Source organism: Cornus florida, unplaced genomic scaffold (genome assembly GCF_030987335.1).
Source record: "Cornus florida cultivar Cherokee Brave unplaced genomic scaffold, ASM3098733v1 CherokeeBrave_3.0.0_Hap2_Chr06, whole genome shotgun sequence".
NCBI lineage: Eukaryota > Viridiplantae > Streptophyta > Magnoliopsida > Cornales > Cornaceae > Cornus > Cornus florida.
Window position 1 is genome coordinate 88337059 of NW_026775576.1, and position 18672 is coordinate 88355730.

Sequence of the window (18672 nt, forward strand, 5' to 3'; positions counted from 1 at the left end):
TCCACCATTCCTTCGTCTAAACCTCATCTATTTTGTACCTAAATACTCGGAACTCTCAAATTCGCACTCACTACACATCAATGGGAGCTCTGAGACTATCTTCTCTCTCTTACATTATAGCCTCCTCCTCCTCCGCCCGGTCGCCGTCGATTTTCCGGCGGAACCACCACCTGCGACTTCCTCTCCGGCCGCTCTCAACAGCGAATTTCTCTGCCCAGAGTACTACCGAGAAAGAGAGTCCTCCGGAGGTCGAGGACCGAGTCGCCAACCAGAAGTCCCGAGTCCAAGACCGAGCCGTAACGCCTCGGTCTCAGGACTTCAATGCTTGGTACCTCGACGTCATCGATAGCGCTGAGCTCGCCGATTACGGTCCCGTGCGGGGTACTATGGTCATTCGACCCTACGGTTATGCCATTTGGGAAGCTATTCAGGTAAGGTTTTGAATCTTATTTGAATTCTGAGAAATTCTGTGATCAGTATGTTTATGTTATTCAACTTCCTGGTGGGTTGAAATTTGGATGATATTTGTAACATTTGAAGTTTATATCTGTTTGAAGCACTTTAGTTCGTTTCCTATTTGGTTGTTTATCGTCTGTTGAATTTTGCAGGATTATTTGAATGCCAAATTTAAGGAGACTGGTCATAGTAACATGTATTTCCCACAGGTATGTTCTTTAAATCTCTCTTTCCTAAAGTTGTTTGTAGTTGTGGTTCTTCTTTCATAAATTGAATGGATCAGTTATTGATATTTCTGATTTGACAAAATGAAAGAGAAACTAAAAGCTCAAGTAAAATTGTATACGCGTTTAATTAATTAAGTCAAGCATATTTATCTTTTTCTAATATATTGTGCAGAATTCTCTGAATTTAATGAACTCTGCAAGCTATTCATCCAAAATTGGTGGCTATCAATGTATTAAAGTTGTTGGCATGTTTGGAAAATGGAAAATGCTCCCAATTATAGTAGCATCAGTCTCTTTCCCTTCTCCTTGGAAGTTGGAAGTAGAAGGAAGAGCTCCTCTTGTGGATCCCTCCCTCCTGTTGTGTTTCCTTTCAATGCTTTGTGTGTTCCATGGACAAGGAGATAAAAGTTGACCACTAAAAAGGCCAACCCATTTATGAATGATGTATGACATAATTTTTTTTTCAAAAATTCACCGACTCTTCAAATGTATGGTCAAAATTTTCCTTACCAAACACCCACAAAAAAATAAAAATTAAGTTGGTGTCCAATCATTGTAATTGTGCACTTTTTTTTTTTTATTTGAATTGTGAAAACACTTAACTGGATTTTACTTAATCCCATGTGATTTATTTATTATTTATCTATTCATCTGGATTGCAATGCCATGGCTGAACTATTCTTAAGTTTGACACTTACTATCCTGAAGGGGCTAGCAAATTCTTCTTTTTCAGTTTGGAGTGATGAGTTTTTTTTCAATTGATATAGATTGATCTGACTGACAGTAGTAATCGGATATGAAACGCACAAGATTATCCTGATTTGTTAGATTATAGTGAAATAAATATACAACCTAGGTCACAGTTCAATACCTTCGAACTCCTAGTTGATCTTTATACACAGCTAATACCAAATCGTCAATGCCATTGAAGATCTCCAACTCATCAACTACTCCATCTACAACGTTTTGTGCGCTCGAACTCTATTGACCGGTCACCGTTTATTCGCTCTGTTGAATCATTCAGTTGATTATTTAACAAGCTGATTTCTCAACCTTCTTCTTTGATGTATATTCAATCACCAAAACATAATCTATATGGTTCCTAAATTGAATATATAAAAATAAAAACCCAAGAGTGTAAAGATATGTAAAACCCAATTCCCACTCTTGATATTCTCACAAATCTCTCAGCAATGTATATGAATGTTCAAACCCTAAGGGAGTTGTTAGAGAATATGTTTAGTCTGACCTAAACTTATATTTTTTTCCCTTTATTCTCTCACTACCAGTCTCGAAACCTTGACCTAGGGTTTGGGAGTTAAGACCCAAAGCCACTTGGACAAAGGTAGACCGGTACCTTAAACACTGTTCTAGAAAGCCCTAAACTCATATTTGTAGACAAAGAAAAAGTCCACAATGTTTTTTTTAGTTTGAACCTTCTAAAACACTGTCTTGGAAAATCTTGTCCTACACTCCGATCGATCAACCTGATCAATCCATCCATAGCTCGATCCATCCATGATTGTGTTCACCTGATAATAACATTATGGAGTTTTTCTGATCGAAGCATCAATCGATCCAAGTCCATGTTCGATCGATCCATCCATGGATCCTTAAATGGACGGAATGATTAACTAAGCTATTCGAGTACACCGATCAATCCAAAACACTTTAGAATGCCTAAATTGAAAATTTTCAACACTTGCAAAAAATTAGACCCAAAACTCTTCAGAATGCCTAAATTGAAAATTTTCAACACTAATAATTTAGATTTCGTTTTTCAAAACCATGCATTATAAGAACATAAAATTTTTATTCCAAATAAGTTTATGAAAACTTTGAAATTTGAGAACCATGGCAAGAGCCATCAAGCTGTCAGCTCGTAAAGCTATAATGCATGAACCTAATTGTTGAAAATTCATCATAAAACTTATTTTTATCCCAACCCATATGTAAAATAGGCTACCTAAAGTCAATCTAAGTTCAACACCTGTAGCCTATTCAAGTGATTGAATATGCATCATCTTTGCGTGCTGTATCCACCATGTCTTCATCTGAAGTTCAGTGATTAACTCAATGGCACTGGGACATGATTACATTTATGTTTTGATGAGGAATATGCCAACACATGACTCAATTTCCTAACATGGAGTAGACTTGCCAACCTAAGAAGTAGTGATACAAGTTCAACTGAAAACAAATAGTACATATTCTCGTATGAGATTGCATTATATTGATTGAGTATATCCCTCTTTGGTAGTGTTTCCTCTACATTGCATTTCAGTTTTTTAATGTGCATCCTAATGCTGCAGTTTATACCATATTCGTTCATAGAGAAAGAAGCAAGCCATGTTGAGGGTTTCAGTCCAGAATTAGCCCTAGTGACAATTGGAGGAGGAAAGGAACTTGAGGAAAAACTTGTGGTACAATTTTCACTCAACTATTACAAACATTTAATTTTTTCATTTCTTATTGTATGACCATGTTATAGCAAAAATTCTGTTTCAATTCATGTGAAACTATGACCTGAGTTTTGGCTTTGATTGTGCACTTCTTGAGGTTCTGGCAGGTTCGACCTACTAGTGAAACCATTGTGAATCACATGTTTACTCAGTGGATTCATAGTTATCGTGATCTTCCTCTCATGATCAATCAGGTGCATTGGTATATCATGTCATTTTGATTCTCTCAACTCATAGAGTGGTTTCACTTGCTGTTTGTATATTTGCTGTTTAAAACTCATCTGTTTCAGTGGGCAAATGTGACAAGATGGGAGATGCGGACCAAACCATTTGTGAGGACTCTTGAATTTCTTTGGCAAGAGGGCCACACTGCTCATGCCACTCTAGAGGAGGCAGAGAAAGAGGTTCGCATCTTATTTTCTTGAGCACTCCTAAAAGTTGTCAGGCTTTATTATATTCATTTAACGGATTGATTCGGATGTAATGCAGGCATTACAGATGATTGATGTCTATACAAAATTTGCTTATGAGCAAGCTGCAATACCTGTTGTTGCAGGTAGAAAATCAAAGGTGGAGACATTTGCTGGTGCTTCTAAGACCTATACAATTGAAGCTATGATGGGTGATCGCAAGGCTTTGCAGGCTGGAACCAGCCACAACCTCGGGCAGAACTTCTCTCGTGCTTTTGGAACACAGGTCTTTGACATACTACCATAGTTTTCTGCTTAGTTTACTTCAGAACACCACTATTTTTCAGTCCATGCATTTATTTAGTCAGATTCCTATTTATTTTGCTTTTATTTTCTTAATGTAAAGAGAGTTATCACTTTGCAAGTGGAAAGACAGTGTTGGGAACTACTAAAGATGGTAAACACACTCTTAAACAAGGAATTTCTTTGAATGCTTTCATCCCAACTGAGCTGGCATCTTTCTTAGTTAAGTAACTGTTTGCTCACTTTCAGGAAATGGAACAAATTGAAGTTCACACTATTTTCATGAAATGTGCCCTTTATCTTGTTTGAATCGTGAACAGTGAAATGATAAAAACACATATTTTTTTTTTTGATAAGTAATAATGAATTAAAAAAGGCGTTCAAAAGGGGAACTCGTCCCATAGGCATTAGTGGAACCAGGGGCTAAGGCCCCAAAGAATCCAAAAAAGTAATTAAATCAACAGAAGAGGAGCATGAACTCCTCTTCACATAACTAAAAAGAAAACGAATAATAAAAAGTTTTAGCGTCGCCGTAAACGACTCCGATTTTTTGGTTGCTAAATGTTACCGCCTTCCCTTCGAACATTTTACTATTTCTCTCTTTCCAGATGCACCACCAAACGCAATGTGGGACAATTCTCCAATAATCGCATACACCCCTACTCAAATATAACCCCTGCCAATTCCTTCCTGCCGATACAATTGGTCCAGAAAAACACTTACCTCGTCCAACTACCAATCCTGAAATGAACACCGAAAATGCACGTCCCATATAATCCCACTACTATCAAGCCGATAACAGTCAGCTACGTAGGCATGTTTATCAACTGCAATACTGTATAATTTGGGAAATGTATGAAATAATGGCTGATCCCCACACCAAAGATCTTCCCAAAAACGGACGCAACGACCATCATGAACTTTGAATCTGATATGTGAGGAAAAGGCATCCCATCACTTCCGAATGGACTTCCACGCCCCAACTCCTCCCATAAGAGAAACCAGACGGGTAGTCTAACTGCCAACGTCTTCCCCATACCGACATGAGACTAACCTTCGCCAAGGACGATGTCTTTCCTTCCCGCATCTTCTAAACCATTTTCCCAGGAGAGCTTGATTAAAAGGAATCAATCGTCTAATACCAAGATCACCTAACTTCATGGGCTTGCAAACTTGCTCCCATCTACTTGAACTCTTCGCCCCTTCCGCCCAAAAGAAATCCCTTTGAATTTTTTCAATCCTATCAGCAACGGAGCATGGAATTTGGGACATAGATAGAATATATGTGGGGAGGCTCGATAAAGTGCTCTTGATAAGAGTTACTTTACCCCCCTTAGACAAGTATTGCTTCTTCCATCCTGCCAACCTCTTTGCATACTTGTCAATCACAGAATCCCAACTCCCCACTATCTTGGAAGAGATCCCTAGGGACAAACCCAAATAAGGAATAAGAAAGGAACTCAACCTACACCCAAGTACTGCAGTTAAAGAAGAGATATCCTGAACATTCCCAACCGGGACAAGCACTCTTAGCCACATTTACCTTCAACCCGGAAACCGCCTGAAAACAAGCTAGGATGCACTTCAAATATCTGAGTTGAGACACATCTGCATCACAGAACCAGGGTGTCATCTGCAAAAAGTAAATGAGAGATCTCCACCTGATGGTCTACATCTCTTCCCACCCTGAATCCCTTGAAGAGACCAAGATCCTCTACCTTTCGCATAAGTCTGCTTAAGCCTTCCATAATAATTAGAAATAGGAAAGATGACAAATGATCGCCTTGTCTTATACCCCTAGTGTACCCAAAAAAACCAGCAGGAGAACCATTCACAAGAATTGAGAACTTGACAGACGAAAGACAAGTCTCAATCCATTTCCTCCACCTACTTCCAAACCCTATTCTTTGTAACAAGTAGAGTAGGAAATTCCAATTCACATGATCATATGCTTTCTCAATATTAAGTTTGCATAAAACTTCAGGAACACCACTTCGCAATCTTGAATCCACACATTCGCCTGCGGTAAGAACTGAATCAAGAATTTGCTGTCCTCCAACAAAAGCATTCTGGGAATCTGAGATAATGCCATCCATAACTTCCTTCATCCTAAGAGCAAGCACCTTAGCTATGAGTTTGTAAATATAACCCACTAAGCTAATTGGTCTAAAATCCTTAATGTCAGAAACGCCTCCCTGATGAGGGCAATGAATGAGGCATTTAGCGACTTCTCAAAGACGCTAGTAGAATGAAACTCCTGAAAGGTACCAATCACCTCATTTCTCACTACCACCCAACTTTCCATCAGAAAACGTATAGTAAACTTGTTAGGCCCCAGAGCTTTGTCCCCATTACAACTTGATGAAGCCTTTAGAACTTCTTCTTCAGTAAAAGGAATCTCAAGTCCATCTCTATCCAACTCAGAAATGGCCTCCAAAGGGAGACCATCGAGTTTGGGTCGCCAAGCTAATGACTCTATGTAAAGCTTCTGATAGAAAGAAACGATCCCATTACGCACCTCTTCCTTCCTCCACAACTCCACACCTTCCACCCGAATACGTCCTATATGGTTACTCCTTCTATGAGCATTAGGTAGTCTGTGAAATTTTTTTGTGTTACGATCTCCCTCTTTCAACTAAAGAGCCTGGGATTTTTGTCACTATGAAATCTCCTCCATGCTAGCAATCTCAGCAAGAACTGCCTGACAGGAAGCTCTCCTAGTATATAGAGATTCCACATCCCCGCCCGCCTCCTCAAAACGATCAATCTCGGAAAATTCAGCAAGGACTCCATTCTTCCTCCATTCAAGATTCCCAAAAACATTCTTATTCCATTGCTTAAGATTGAATTTGAGAGCTTTTAACTTTTTTGTTAACATGAAGCTGGGCGCACCTGTAACTATTGCTCCCTCCCACCAAGAACGAACTTTCCCTTGGAAGTCCTCCGCTCTCAACCACATATTCTCAAATCGGAATGGGGTTCTTCGAGAACACAAACCCCCACAATCCAAAACCAAAGGAACATGATCAGAGATGACCCTTGCTAAAACCGACTGAACAACATTCAGGAATTTCTCCTTCGGGTGCGCGCCTCTGCTATGAAGGCGCAAGGCCACAAGTGCATAAAAGGCGCGCCTGCTTGAAAAGGCTTTTTTTTTTTACTTGTTTTGGTATTGTTTTTGGTTCGTATTGTTTATTATTGTTATTTTTGGTAAGTATTATTTTATTATTACTTTTTCTATAACTTTACAAAACTTACAAAACATAAAAAAATAAAAGAAAAGCAAAAGAGCAAAAGGAAAGAGGGGCTAGGGCTTGCAAACTGCAGCTAAGGCGAAGCAATCTCGGATCTGCCGAGTCACAGTGCCGGATCTGCCGACTCACAGTATGTTCTTCTTCTCTCTTTTCTCGGCATCTTTTTCTCTCTCTTCTTCTTTTCTTCTTCTTCTCTCTTCTCTCTGGAGTCTCGGCAGAATTCTTTTCTTTTCTCTATCTTTTTTGGTTCCCAATTTTGGGTGTGTAATTCTGCATGCCTTTGGACTTTTGTTTTGTATTTCATAAGGACACATTTAATATATATATTGATCACACACGTGTTTGTACTTTGTAGCCAAACTAAAATTGTGTAACTGAAATTTTAAAAAATTATAAATCAAATTAATCAATTGAACATTATTTTTCAAATTGTGTAATTGAAATTTTTATTTTTCTTACCATATTAGTTTTGTTATATCTTTTGAGGAAAATATAATTTAAAAAAAAATAAATAAATAAATTTGCAGTCATTAAGAAAAACTGGTTGACTAGAGAATATAAGTGCTTCCCTACATATATCAATTTATAAAATTCAAGTGTTCATTGAAATTATTGAATCACTAAAAATTAAATAAATTCAATCAAATTGCAATATTCAGATGGTTTTTTTTTCCATAGTTGTGTAGTTGAATTACAATATATATATAAAAGTTAAATAATTTGAATATTGAACTTAAATAATTGATTTAGTTGACTTTTACATCTTTATATATAATATTGCATCTTTATTGGGTGGGTTTTTTTTTTTTTTTCAACGCGCGCCTTGCTTCAGTCGGGCGCGCGCCTCGCCTTGCGCCTCAGGCTCCAGGAGGTAGGGCTGCAAATGAACCGAGCTATTCATAAACAGCTCGGGCTCGGCTCGGGCTCGTTCATTAAGCAAACGAGCCGAGCTCGAGCCCAATTTCTAGGCTCGTTTACTAAACGAGCCGAGCCTGAGCAACGTTGGGCTCGGCTCGCATAGGCTCGTGAACATGGGCTCGTTAAGGCTTGTTAAGGCTCGTGAACAAAGCTCGTATCAGGCTCGTCATATATATCAGGCCCATTCTATATATGTCAGGCCCATTTGTTTTTATTGTACATTTAAAATGTTTAGTCCATATTATTTTTAAGTTTGGCCCAGCTCATATTTTTCATTAATATGGCCCAAGCATTATAACTCACTAGCCCAAAGAAAATCCACCATAGATCCATAGCCCAAATAAGATTTCGTCTCACCCATTAAATTAGAACCCATCTCATCCGTTGATTTTGTAAGATATCAAAAAACCCTAAAACTACACCCCACCATTCAGATCTGCCTCTTCTCCACAACATCGTCAGTCTCTCTCTCTCTATCACTCACTCACGAGTTACGAATCAACTCCACTGGCGACGACAACCCTTCCATCTACACAACTACCTCTCTGTCTCTCTCTAATCAACTCAATTGCCATAACTCTCTCTCTCAGATCTGAACGCATCGTCTGTCATCGTCATCGTCGGCCGCGGTCCTCTGTCTTCGCCATGGACGTCGTCCGTTTCCCGCCGTCGTCTGTGCCGCTGTCCCTCCATCCTCGTCATCATCGTTGGCCATCCTCTGTCCTCGCCATCAATTAGGTACTGCATCAATTAATTTTTTGGCAAAACTTTATTTTCACTTTAATTCCATGGATCTGGACAACCTCAAAACATTCTTTAGGCAGTTGCAGACAATTTTGTTTAGCCTTTTCTTCTGCTTCTTCTAAATTTATGGAGACTAATGCTCAATGGCCAGAGGTAGCTAAATTAATTTATCTCCAACTTATTTTCCTCTGTGATTTCTTTTTCTACTTAATATATACAATGTTTCAGTGGTTCTATAGATATTATTATCATGGGAATTTATAACTTTTTGATGTGTTGTATTTTCATAGAAAATGCATAATGCACTCATGCTCAATTTTGTCCTTTTTTCTTTTTTCGAAATTAACTCTTAATTTGTTCTTGAAACATAAAAGCTTGCACTAGTGCACCTTTTTTTTTTTTTTGCTCTTTTTCTTTTTGCTTATGTGATAATTGATAAAGCAATGGAAAAAGGTATTGTGGCCTGTAGAATACTAATTAATTTTGAATTTTTTTTTTTATTTTATTTTTGTTAAACGAGCTGAGCCCGAGCTTTTAAAATCAAGACGAGCCTGAGCCCGAGCCCGAGCTCAAATTTTTGAGCTCGTCACGAGCTGAGCCCGAGCTCGAGCTGATCCCATAAACAAACGAGCCGAGCCCGAACAGCCTAAAGCTCGGCTCGGCTCGGCTCATTTGCAGCCCTACCAGGAGGCCTTTGCGCTTTTGTGCGCCTTAAGCCTTTAACAACTATGATTGGATCCCCGCCATTAGACCAAGTTTAGGCTGCACCTTCCATTGGTAGATGAATGAGAAGATGCTCATCAATGAAGTCAGAAAACTGATCCATTTCTGAGGACCTCCTTCCCCCTGTAGGCCTCTCTAACGGGGACCTGACAGAATTAAAATCCCTACCCAAACACCAAGGGAGAGACCAAAATCCTTGAACATGGCAAAGCTCCTCCCATAAAATAGGTCTCTCATTATCAACAACTGGTCCATAGACCCCAAAAAAAACTCATTTAAAATTATCCTCTTCCATCTTAAACTCACAGGAAACAAAAAATCTCCCCATCCACACATCCATTCTTGACAACCATCTGCTGTCCCACATAACTAAAACTCCACCCGAAGTACCTATAGCATCCAAAGCCTCCCAATCTACAAACCTTCCTCCCCATAAACTCTTAACCACCCTATCAGAAATGGATGCCAACTTGGTTTCTTGCAAACAAACAACCTGGGCCCCCATTTCCTTAAAGCTACCTTCACCACCCTCTTCTTCGGGTCATTTACACCACGAACATTCCTAGTAATAATTCGTAGCTTCATTAAAAACCAAATAAGGTTATCTCCCCTCCCCCTTTCTTTAAACTCCTACTTCTATTCCTTCCCTTTCCTTCACCACCCCTTTCTTCTCCTCATAGTTAACATAAGAGATAAGATTCTTAACCTCCTGTGCCCCTTTCCAGAACGATAAAGGCCTAGTGTTCATAACCTCATTAGTCACTGCAGTCTCTCTTCTTTCCACTATAGCTTGAAGAATAGATAAAGTCTGGTCATTATTACCATCTAATGAGACACCCAACAACTCGCTAGTGACTCCTATATTATCAACCACCCAGTCCCTTCCCATATCTGATCAAAACACATTATCCTTATGTTTTGTTGCTAACTTTGCCATGGTACTAATCAATTAGGAATTTCGTGTTATTCTCCTTCTTAACAGACCCATTGCGTCCACAACCATACAGTACGCAATGTTCTGCTATATTATTTTACTGAGCTATATTTCTTTCTTTCTTTTTTATTTTATACTAATAACGTATTAGAAAGCCTTCAAAAGGGGAACACATCCCAAAAGTTACTGAGCTATTTCAAGGGGTGCCTCTTCATAAAAGCATTTCGTGTTAATTTTATTTATTTATTTTGTTACTTTCTTCTTGTGTCATTATTCGTTGCTTTTCCCTGTTTTATTAATTTTTCCCACAGCAATTATGGTTTATCATTAAACAGGGAATATGGCCTTGGACAAGCAGCATACACCGAGAAAAGAGAAAACCACTAGTAGTCCAGTATATATATACACACATTTATATTTTATATATCTTAGTGGTGAATGTGCATTAAAGTTGCCCTTGCATTGTACACTTTCCTATAGCGCACAAGAATTAGAAACAAACACTTCGCCTCATGTTTAAGTGTTTCACAAACATGGTAAATTTTTTTTGCTGGTTCTTTTTGTTGTCTTTCCATTCAGTTCAACAATGCAAATTGACAGAACATTCCACCTAGTGGCTAACACTACAATACAAGCAAAAACATAACTCACAATTTCATTATAAATTAAGTCAAAATGTTCCATAAAATTGTGAGTTTCGAGCTTCTTTCTCCACGGTTTGTCCAATGCCTCTTTCCATCCTTATGTTTAGAAAGTTTTTAGATTTATTCACACTACTTTTTTTATTTGGCTTGTAGTTTTCATATGTCTGATTTATGTAGAAAATTGATGAGTATGGAATTTTACTAAATTGTGTGGTTATACAGTTTAGTGATGAAAATGGACAACGGCAGTATGTATGGCAGACATCATGGGCTATCAGCACCCGTTTTATTGGTGGTATCATCATGACCCATGGGGATGATGCTGGTTTAATGCTTCCCCCAAAGGTTGCACCGGTACAGGTATCTAGATGTCTCTTGCTCCCCAAAAGTTTGCTCAAGTTAACGGTTACTTGGTATTTTTTAGTAGCTATCTCCTTAATGCCTTTAGAATCAGTTGGTATGTCTTTTGCTTGAGTTTGAACTAGAAATTTCTTCTGTCATATAGCAGTTGGAAAGATATTTGAATATAATTTTTTGTTTTACTTGTGATTTAGGAATTTATATAATCCTTTTTATTTTTATACAATTTTGTGTATATATATATATATATATATATTATTTGTGTAAGTTATGCTAATATGTTTTATTTGTTTGTTACATAAGTAACATAAATATAAAAACTCTTATGAGTGTATTTTTTAGTATTATTGATGAAATATAAGCTAAATTGAGAATTATATTAAGTAATTGGCAATCACAAGTTGGAGAAAAATTGAAATACTATTAATGTCTCTGTAAATCTGCTGTGCAGTACATTTATATACAATTATACATTAGTAAAGAAATTCTTAAAAGCAGAATGAATACTGAAAACAATCCTATTTAGCATTATCTCTAAAAATTAAGAAAAAAATTTAGAATATGAACCGGAATACCAAGGGAAGATAAACTACCCAAAATTAACTAAATCTAAGTCTCATTTGATTAATAACAAAAAATTTGAAAAACTTGATTGTCTTCTTTATAACACTGGAAACAAAAGGACCTAAATGATGGAATTTGGACTAAAAACTATGTATGTCATGAGCAAACCTAGTGAGTATGATTCTTAATTATCTGGTATCTGGTTTCTAAGTCACTCTAGTATCATTTCATTATTGGTAATGATTGGCTTTCCGTCTAGTAGAGACAGATTTAATATAAGCCTACACTTTTGAGAATTTTTATCATTGATATGTCATTCATCGTCATCTTATAATGCTTCAGCATGTGTTTCAGTTTTCTGTACAGTGTTAGATGGATCATTTCAATATAATTTCTTAATACGATATCAATATTATCAATTTGTTATTTATTTATTTTTTTGAGCCATCTTCAGCTATAAACAGTGATGTCCAATCACAATGATTTCTTACATTATGCTAGCCACTCAATATGCGCATGAGGCTTTAAAATATTAAGTAATAACTTATTTCTTTGCAGAAAAAAAAAAAAAAAAGAAAAAGAAAAAGAAAAGAAAAAAGAAACAACTTATTATGCACTAATAACTTATGCTTTGTCTGTTCTGGTACACTTGGGTGTTACCAAAACTTGTCACTGATAAGCTTGTTAATATATATATCTATATATATATTGGTTTTTGATTGGTAAGAATCTTGTTACTTAACTTTCTTTAGCTTCATTGCACTAAATAAAGATTATTTTGACTTGCCTCAGTGGAGTTCTTTATATAACAAAGGACACAAGGTGTTTGATTTCATTTCATTTATTGTGAATTGAAAAAAAAAAAAAAAAAAAAAAAAAGGATCGATGTCACTATATAGATTCCTTAATTTGTTGTAATATATGCATTTACTAGAGAATATATGATTTTGTTGTAAAGCATAAAATGGAAGCGAAGAGATAAATAAAACAAGTAGAACACGCAGATATTACATGGTTTAACCACTATGGCCTACATCCACGGCATAAAGAGCCCAAAGGGTTACATCACTTTTATAATACCCTCTCAATTCATACACAATACAATGGTGGAGACTCCTTTATATAGGAGAAGAAATTATGAGAATGGAAAGAGATAGGAAATAGGAAACAAGGAGAATTTTTCTCCATTGATTCCTCTATAACACCAAATCTTCAATAATAGGAAACAACATCAATTACTGAAAGATTTTCCTCCACTGATTTCTCCATTGAATCTTCAATCCTCCCCCTCAAGTTGGAGCATGAATGCCCAACTTGCCATTGAGACGACAAGTTGCAACAAGTGTGAATGATGAAGAGTGAAGACGAAAAACAATGCTACCGGACACACCGGCATCCCAAACAAGTCGATAAAAACTGCCGGATACACGACAAAGGCGAGGATAATGCTACTGAACATACCGGCATCCTAAACAAGTCGATAAATACTGCCGGAGACACGGCAAAGAAGAAGACAATGCTACCGAACACACCGGCAGCCCAAATAAGTCAATAAAAACTACCGGAGATACGGCAAAGGCGAAGAACATTACTGCCGAACAAACCGGCAGCCCAAACAAGTCACAAATAGCACCAAGAAACCCTTAGCAACATTCCAGATGCCAAGGGAATACCCCAAAATAGGGGTCCAAACCTAGGAAGATAAATTAGGCTATGATACCATGTTGTAAAGCAAAAAACGGAAGGGAAGAGATAAATAAAACAAGTAGACACACAGATATTACGTGGTTTAGCCACTAGGGCCTACATCCACGGCACAAAGAACCCAAAGGGCTACATCACTTTTATGATACCCTCTCAATTCATGCACAATACAATGGTGGAGGTTCCTTTATATATGAGAAGAAATTATGAGAATGGAAAGAGATAGAAAATAGGAAACAAGGAGAATTTTTCTCCAATGATTCCTCTATAATACCAAATCTTCAATAATAGGAAACAACATCAATTACTGAAAGATTTTCCTTCACTGATTTCTCCATTAAATCTTCAATTGATTTTTAGCATGATTGTACTCCGTGTCAAAATGCAAACTTTAATTTGACATTTACTGCTACAGCCGGCATAGTTGAGGCTTGGTTTTGAAATTTCATAATTTATGCCCGTTTTAGGTCCCAATCAAGATTTAATAGAAATTGTCCTGTAGATTGACCCGTGCCCTCCTCCTACTGGCATGGTCTCATATCTATTTATTTATTTTTAAATTTTTATCTTGCCATGCAATAATGTATTTAAATCTATTTCAAATTTTACTTTTTTATATTCGTAGATATTTACCCATCTTCAATGCTGATTTTGGCTTCATATTTGGTACTACTATTCCTTTTAATGTGTTATCACATATTTCCAGGTGATAATTATCCCAATCTTCAAGAAGGCTGATGAGAAGACAGGAGTTCTTGGTGCTGCATTATCTGTGAAAGAAGTTCTAACAACTGCAGGAATTAAAGTCAAAATTGATGACTCAGATCAGAGAACGCCTGGATGGAAATTCAATTTCTGGGAAATGAAGGTATGCACCCCTCTTAAAATTCAAAACTTCATAGTTATGCTGAAATTTGTTGGTCTTCGCCACAGCAAAATCAATCCCTAAGTTTTTGGAGCTGGTTGCAGCTTTTGGCACACAACATTTGCCTATTAGTCTTTTCCTATTTTTTTGCAGCACTAATTTCTTCATCTATAAGCAGTTGAAAGCCATAAGCTAGCCTGTGATAATGCTGACTTTGTCATTTACGAGTGTGTATTGATGTACTAACTTCTCAAATATTCGTGCCAAGAACCACCCTGCAATGTCAAAATCGCTAATTTTCATCTCTGCGATCATGCTATACATGCCCTAAGCAGTGAAATTTGTTGGTATTCACCACAGAAAAATCAGTCCCTGAGTTTTTTGAGCAGGTTTCGGCTTTTGGCACAATATGTTTGCCTATTAGTCTTTTCCTATTTTTTGCAGCACTAGTTTTCATCTATAAGCAGTGAGTTTAAGTTGAAGGCCATAAACCAGCCCGTAATTATGTTGACTTCTTCATTCATAAGCGTATATTGATGTACTAACTTCTCAAATATTTGTGCCAAGAACCACCCTGCAATGTCCGGCAATGTTGAAAGCACTAATTTTCGTCTATTGAATCATGCTATACAAGCCCTAAGCAGTAAGCTGCTTAAAGATTGTCTTAGGGTGTTGGAACTGTAGTTGTGAGGGGAGTGGTTTTGCTTGTCAGCACAAGCTTTTACCATTGCACCAAGCAATGGTTCTTGAATATATACTGTTGAAGGATTTAAATATTAAAGTTACACTTTCTCTAACAGCTTAAGCTTTTAGAGTAGGTGTTGGTTAACATGGTATTACAGCCAAAGGTCTCAAGTTCAAACCTCACCGTCACCTTGATAATTAAAATTGAAAATATGTGTTGAACCAAAAGAAGGCCACACGTGAGGGGGCATGTTGAAGGATTTAAATATTAAAGTTACACCCTCTTTAACAGCTTAAGCTTTTAGAGTAGATGGTGGTTAACATATGTAACAAGTGGTTGTAGAGGCCATTACTAGTGCTGGCCACCTAGGCTGGGTGCTGCAAGTGGAAGACTGGAGACAAATGCAACCTTTTGATGTTATTTTGCAAAAAGTGACTGTTGCAGACTTGAACTAGCTTTCTTACACTTGTCAGCTGAACTTTTACAACTGCATGAAGCAATGACCCTTAAAAATGCTACACCATTATATCTGTTTTGCTATAATTATCAGGTTTTGTTTGTCGATGAATAGAGCAGTTTGCTAATCAGAGTTTCTTTAGAGAGATAAAAATGTTGTTTGACAATATGTTATCACAAGCAACATTCTTTGTTTTTTCCAGGGAGTACCTCTAAGGATTGAAATTGGTCCTCGTGATGTTTCAAGTGGGAGTGTGGTCATATCAAGAAGAGATGTTCCTGGAAAACAAGGGAAAGTATTTGGAATATCTATGGAATCTTCAGTTTTGGTAGCTTATGTCAAAGAAAAGTTGGACGAGATCCAGTCATCACTTCTGGGAAGGGCATTATCATTTCGAGATAGGTGCAGTCTCCTGCTTTAACAATTCTTCTTTGTTTAAGCTGATCTGTTGTATAAAATGACATAATATGCATGAGCTCTGTTGTTCACAATAATTATCCATTAAACATCACGTCTTTAGAAATATCATGTTGATGTAATGCATGTAGTACTGTATAATAGACCCTAGGTGCCTGTCTGGCTGTCTAATTACTTAGTTGACTTAACAGATTTGATATTTCTATATGATAGATCATGCTAGGTTTTTTCACATCTTTATGTAGAATTTTGAACTTTAAGATATTAATTTATTGTCCTTAGTTTCTTGCATGTTGGGGTGCCATGACAGTTGGAGCATCCAGAGATTTTTTCTGAGAAAATTGGGCTATTTGTTCATTGTGTTTAACGTTTGAAGATACAAAATTGAGTATGTCAGACTTAATTTTGTAATAGCCTGTATGGCTCTTGAGAGCTATTGTAAAATTTCTTACGAAAGGGTTTATAGAGTCCTTATTTCTTTGCTCAAGCAAAGACAAATTAATGGAATTTGCTAAAATTGGAATGCTCTTTGCAATGTTTTGAACTTTTCTATTAAGAATGCCATGAAATTTAAGGTGAAAATCTCCATGGTTACCTATAAACTTCAAATTATTGCTTGATTGAAATTGAAGTAGAATATTTTGTGGCTACTTGGTAACGAAGTGACCGTCAGTTAGCTCCCTGTGTTTCTGAAAAGAGCTTCACTGTATTTTCTCTCTGGGGGATGAGGATGTCATCTACATTTTGGTTATAATTATAATGAACTTTTGTGTTTCTAGCTGGTTTATAATTGTAAGACATTCTTTTTTCTTTTTTTGCTTGGGTCTTTCCTCTTGGTTTATAATTATAAATTGTGTTTTTTTGCTTAGCATAACATGTATGTAGGTTTTAGTAAATTACAAATTATGCATTTGTATTATAATGCTCTGACTATATGAAAAGCTTTCATCTCTACAATTTTGTCAGCTGGTTTGCCTTGCTTTAAGTCCTTTGTGCTACCTTATTTTGTTTATATATCACTATTTTGCTGACACTAGGGAATTTTTGCAGTAACATTGTGGATGTGAGCTCGTATGATGAGCTCAAAGAGGCGATTTCTCAGGGCAAATGGGCAAGAGGTCCTTGGTCAGCAAGGTAAGCATTCTCTCTCCTCTCATAATTCGATCTATTTACATGTATGTATGCGTGCATATATATGGAGACATATGGTTGGACTCGGACGTGTCCTTCTTACTATAGCACAAAAACATTTAACTCCCGGATCATGCCCCATTTGTTGGTACAGTGATGAAGAAGAATTAAAGGTGAAAGAAGAAACAGGGGCAACCATTAGGTGTTTCCCCTTTGAGCAGCCCCAAGGGACGAAAACGTGCTTAATGACGGGCAATCCAGCCGAGGAAGTTGCAATTTTTGCCAAATCTTATTAGTCTCAAAACATGCATCCTTGTTTGGCATTGAATTCATCTTTGGTCGTCGTGGCATGCACTTGTAATCAAAATTTTCAAGGCTGCTGCTTCTCTTCGAGTGTATGATTAATATATTTTGATAAGCTGTAGCTCACAAATTGTAAAATTTTAGTTGTTTGGTTGCTTATATTTCATTATTGTGTAGTGTAGGACCTTTATAAGTAAAAAACATTTTGAAGAGGATGGGGGGGGACCTTTATAGAGGGAGCATTTTCGTTTGCTGAATTGCTGATAGTCAATGATGTTTAATGCAGAGTTTTAATTGAAAGTGGTGTTAGTGTTGTTAATATATGTAGGGTTCATCTCCTCTGGAATTAAATAATGTTTCTGAGTAGTAAAATCATTTTTAATACTAAAAACATATCTGCAGACACAGAGACACAGAAAGACAATATGAAATGAAAACCAGTAAAGTAATGCCATTCAAGCCGAAATTTTAGAAAATAATACATTATTAATGTGTTCTGAACGATGCCATTTTATCATTGTTGTTTTTATTTTAATTTTTTTTTATTTATAATAATAATTATTGCATAGCAGATTTATGTTTTTGTAATTTAGAAAAAAAAAACAGTAGTTGTAGTATATTTATGAGGAGGAGAAGCTGAGCTGATTAGACACGAAAGGAATCTGTTGACTTTTGATGGCATGGTGGGGTATGAAGATTGGGCGCCCTCCTTTGGGGGTTGGGTTGGTCATTGTGGTGGGGTTCCCTCCGTGGAATAAAAGCAACACGGCATGGGACAATGGAGGATGGCACATGCACTTTATTCTTGAGAGGACTTGCCAAAAAAACAAAAAGTAAAGTGAGGAATCTAGGTGAGTTTTTTCCGGTATTAAATTGAGAGATTTTGCGTTTTGAGATCCCCCAATTAGGGATGACAATTGTGTGGGTATATAAAATCACAATTTGGATATTCAATATTTCTTTTTCAAGTTCTAGCCAAAAATTCTCACATTGCCCTCGAACTTAGGGAGCATGGACACTTTTACAAATGAGCCATACTCGTGTTGGATACCGACACTCCTCATATATGTGTCTTGACATTTCATATGCGCGTCCATAAATAAAAATTAAT

At 37.0% G+C, this 18672-nt stretch overlaps 1 protein-coding gene across 2 annotated transcripts; it reads left to right on the top strand.

Moving 5' to 3' along the window:
• On the top strand, window positions 1-18372 carry LOC132312671 (proline--tRNA ligase, chloroplastic/mitochondrial). Of its 2 annotated transcripts, XM_059811135.1 has the most exons (12): window positions 1-431; window positions 609-665; window positions 2996-3106; window positions 3253-3339; window positions 3436-3549; window positions 3635-3841; window positions 3962-4012; window positions 11298-11435; window positions 14410-14571; window positions 15913-16112; window positions 17178-17261; window positions 17413-18372. In XM_059811135.1, exons 1-12 carry the CDS (start codon window positions 81-83, stop codon window positions 17552-17554), a joined length of 1704 nt encoding a protein of 567 aa, XP_059667118.1. In that variant the 5' UTR covers window positions 1-80; the 3' UTR covers window positions 17555-18372. The 2 variants fall into 2 exon arrangements, with proteins under 2 accessions (XP_059667118.1, XP_059667119.1); XM_059811136.1 differs by lacking the exon at window positions 3962-4012 and having other exon boundaries at window positions 2-431.
• The last annotated feature ends 300 nt before the right edge of the window (window positions 18373-18672 follow it).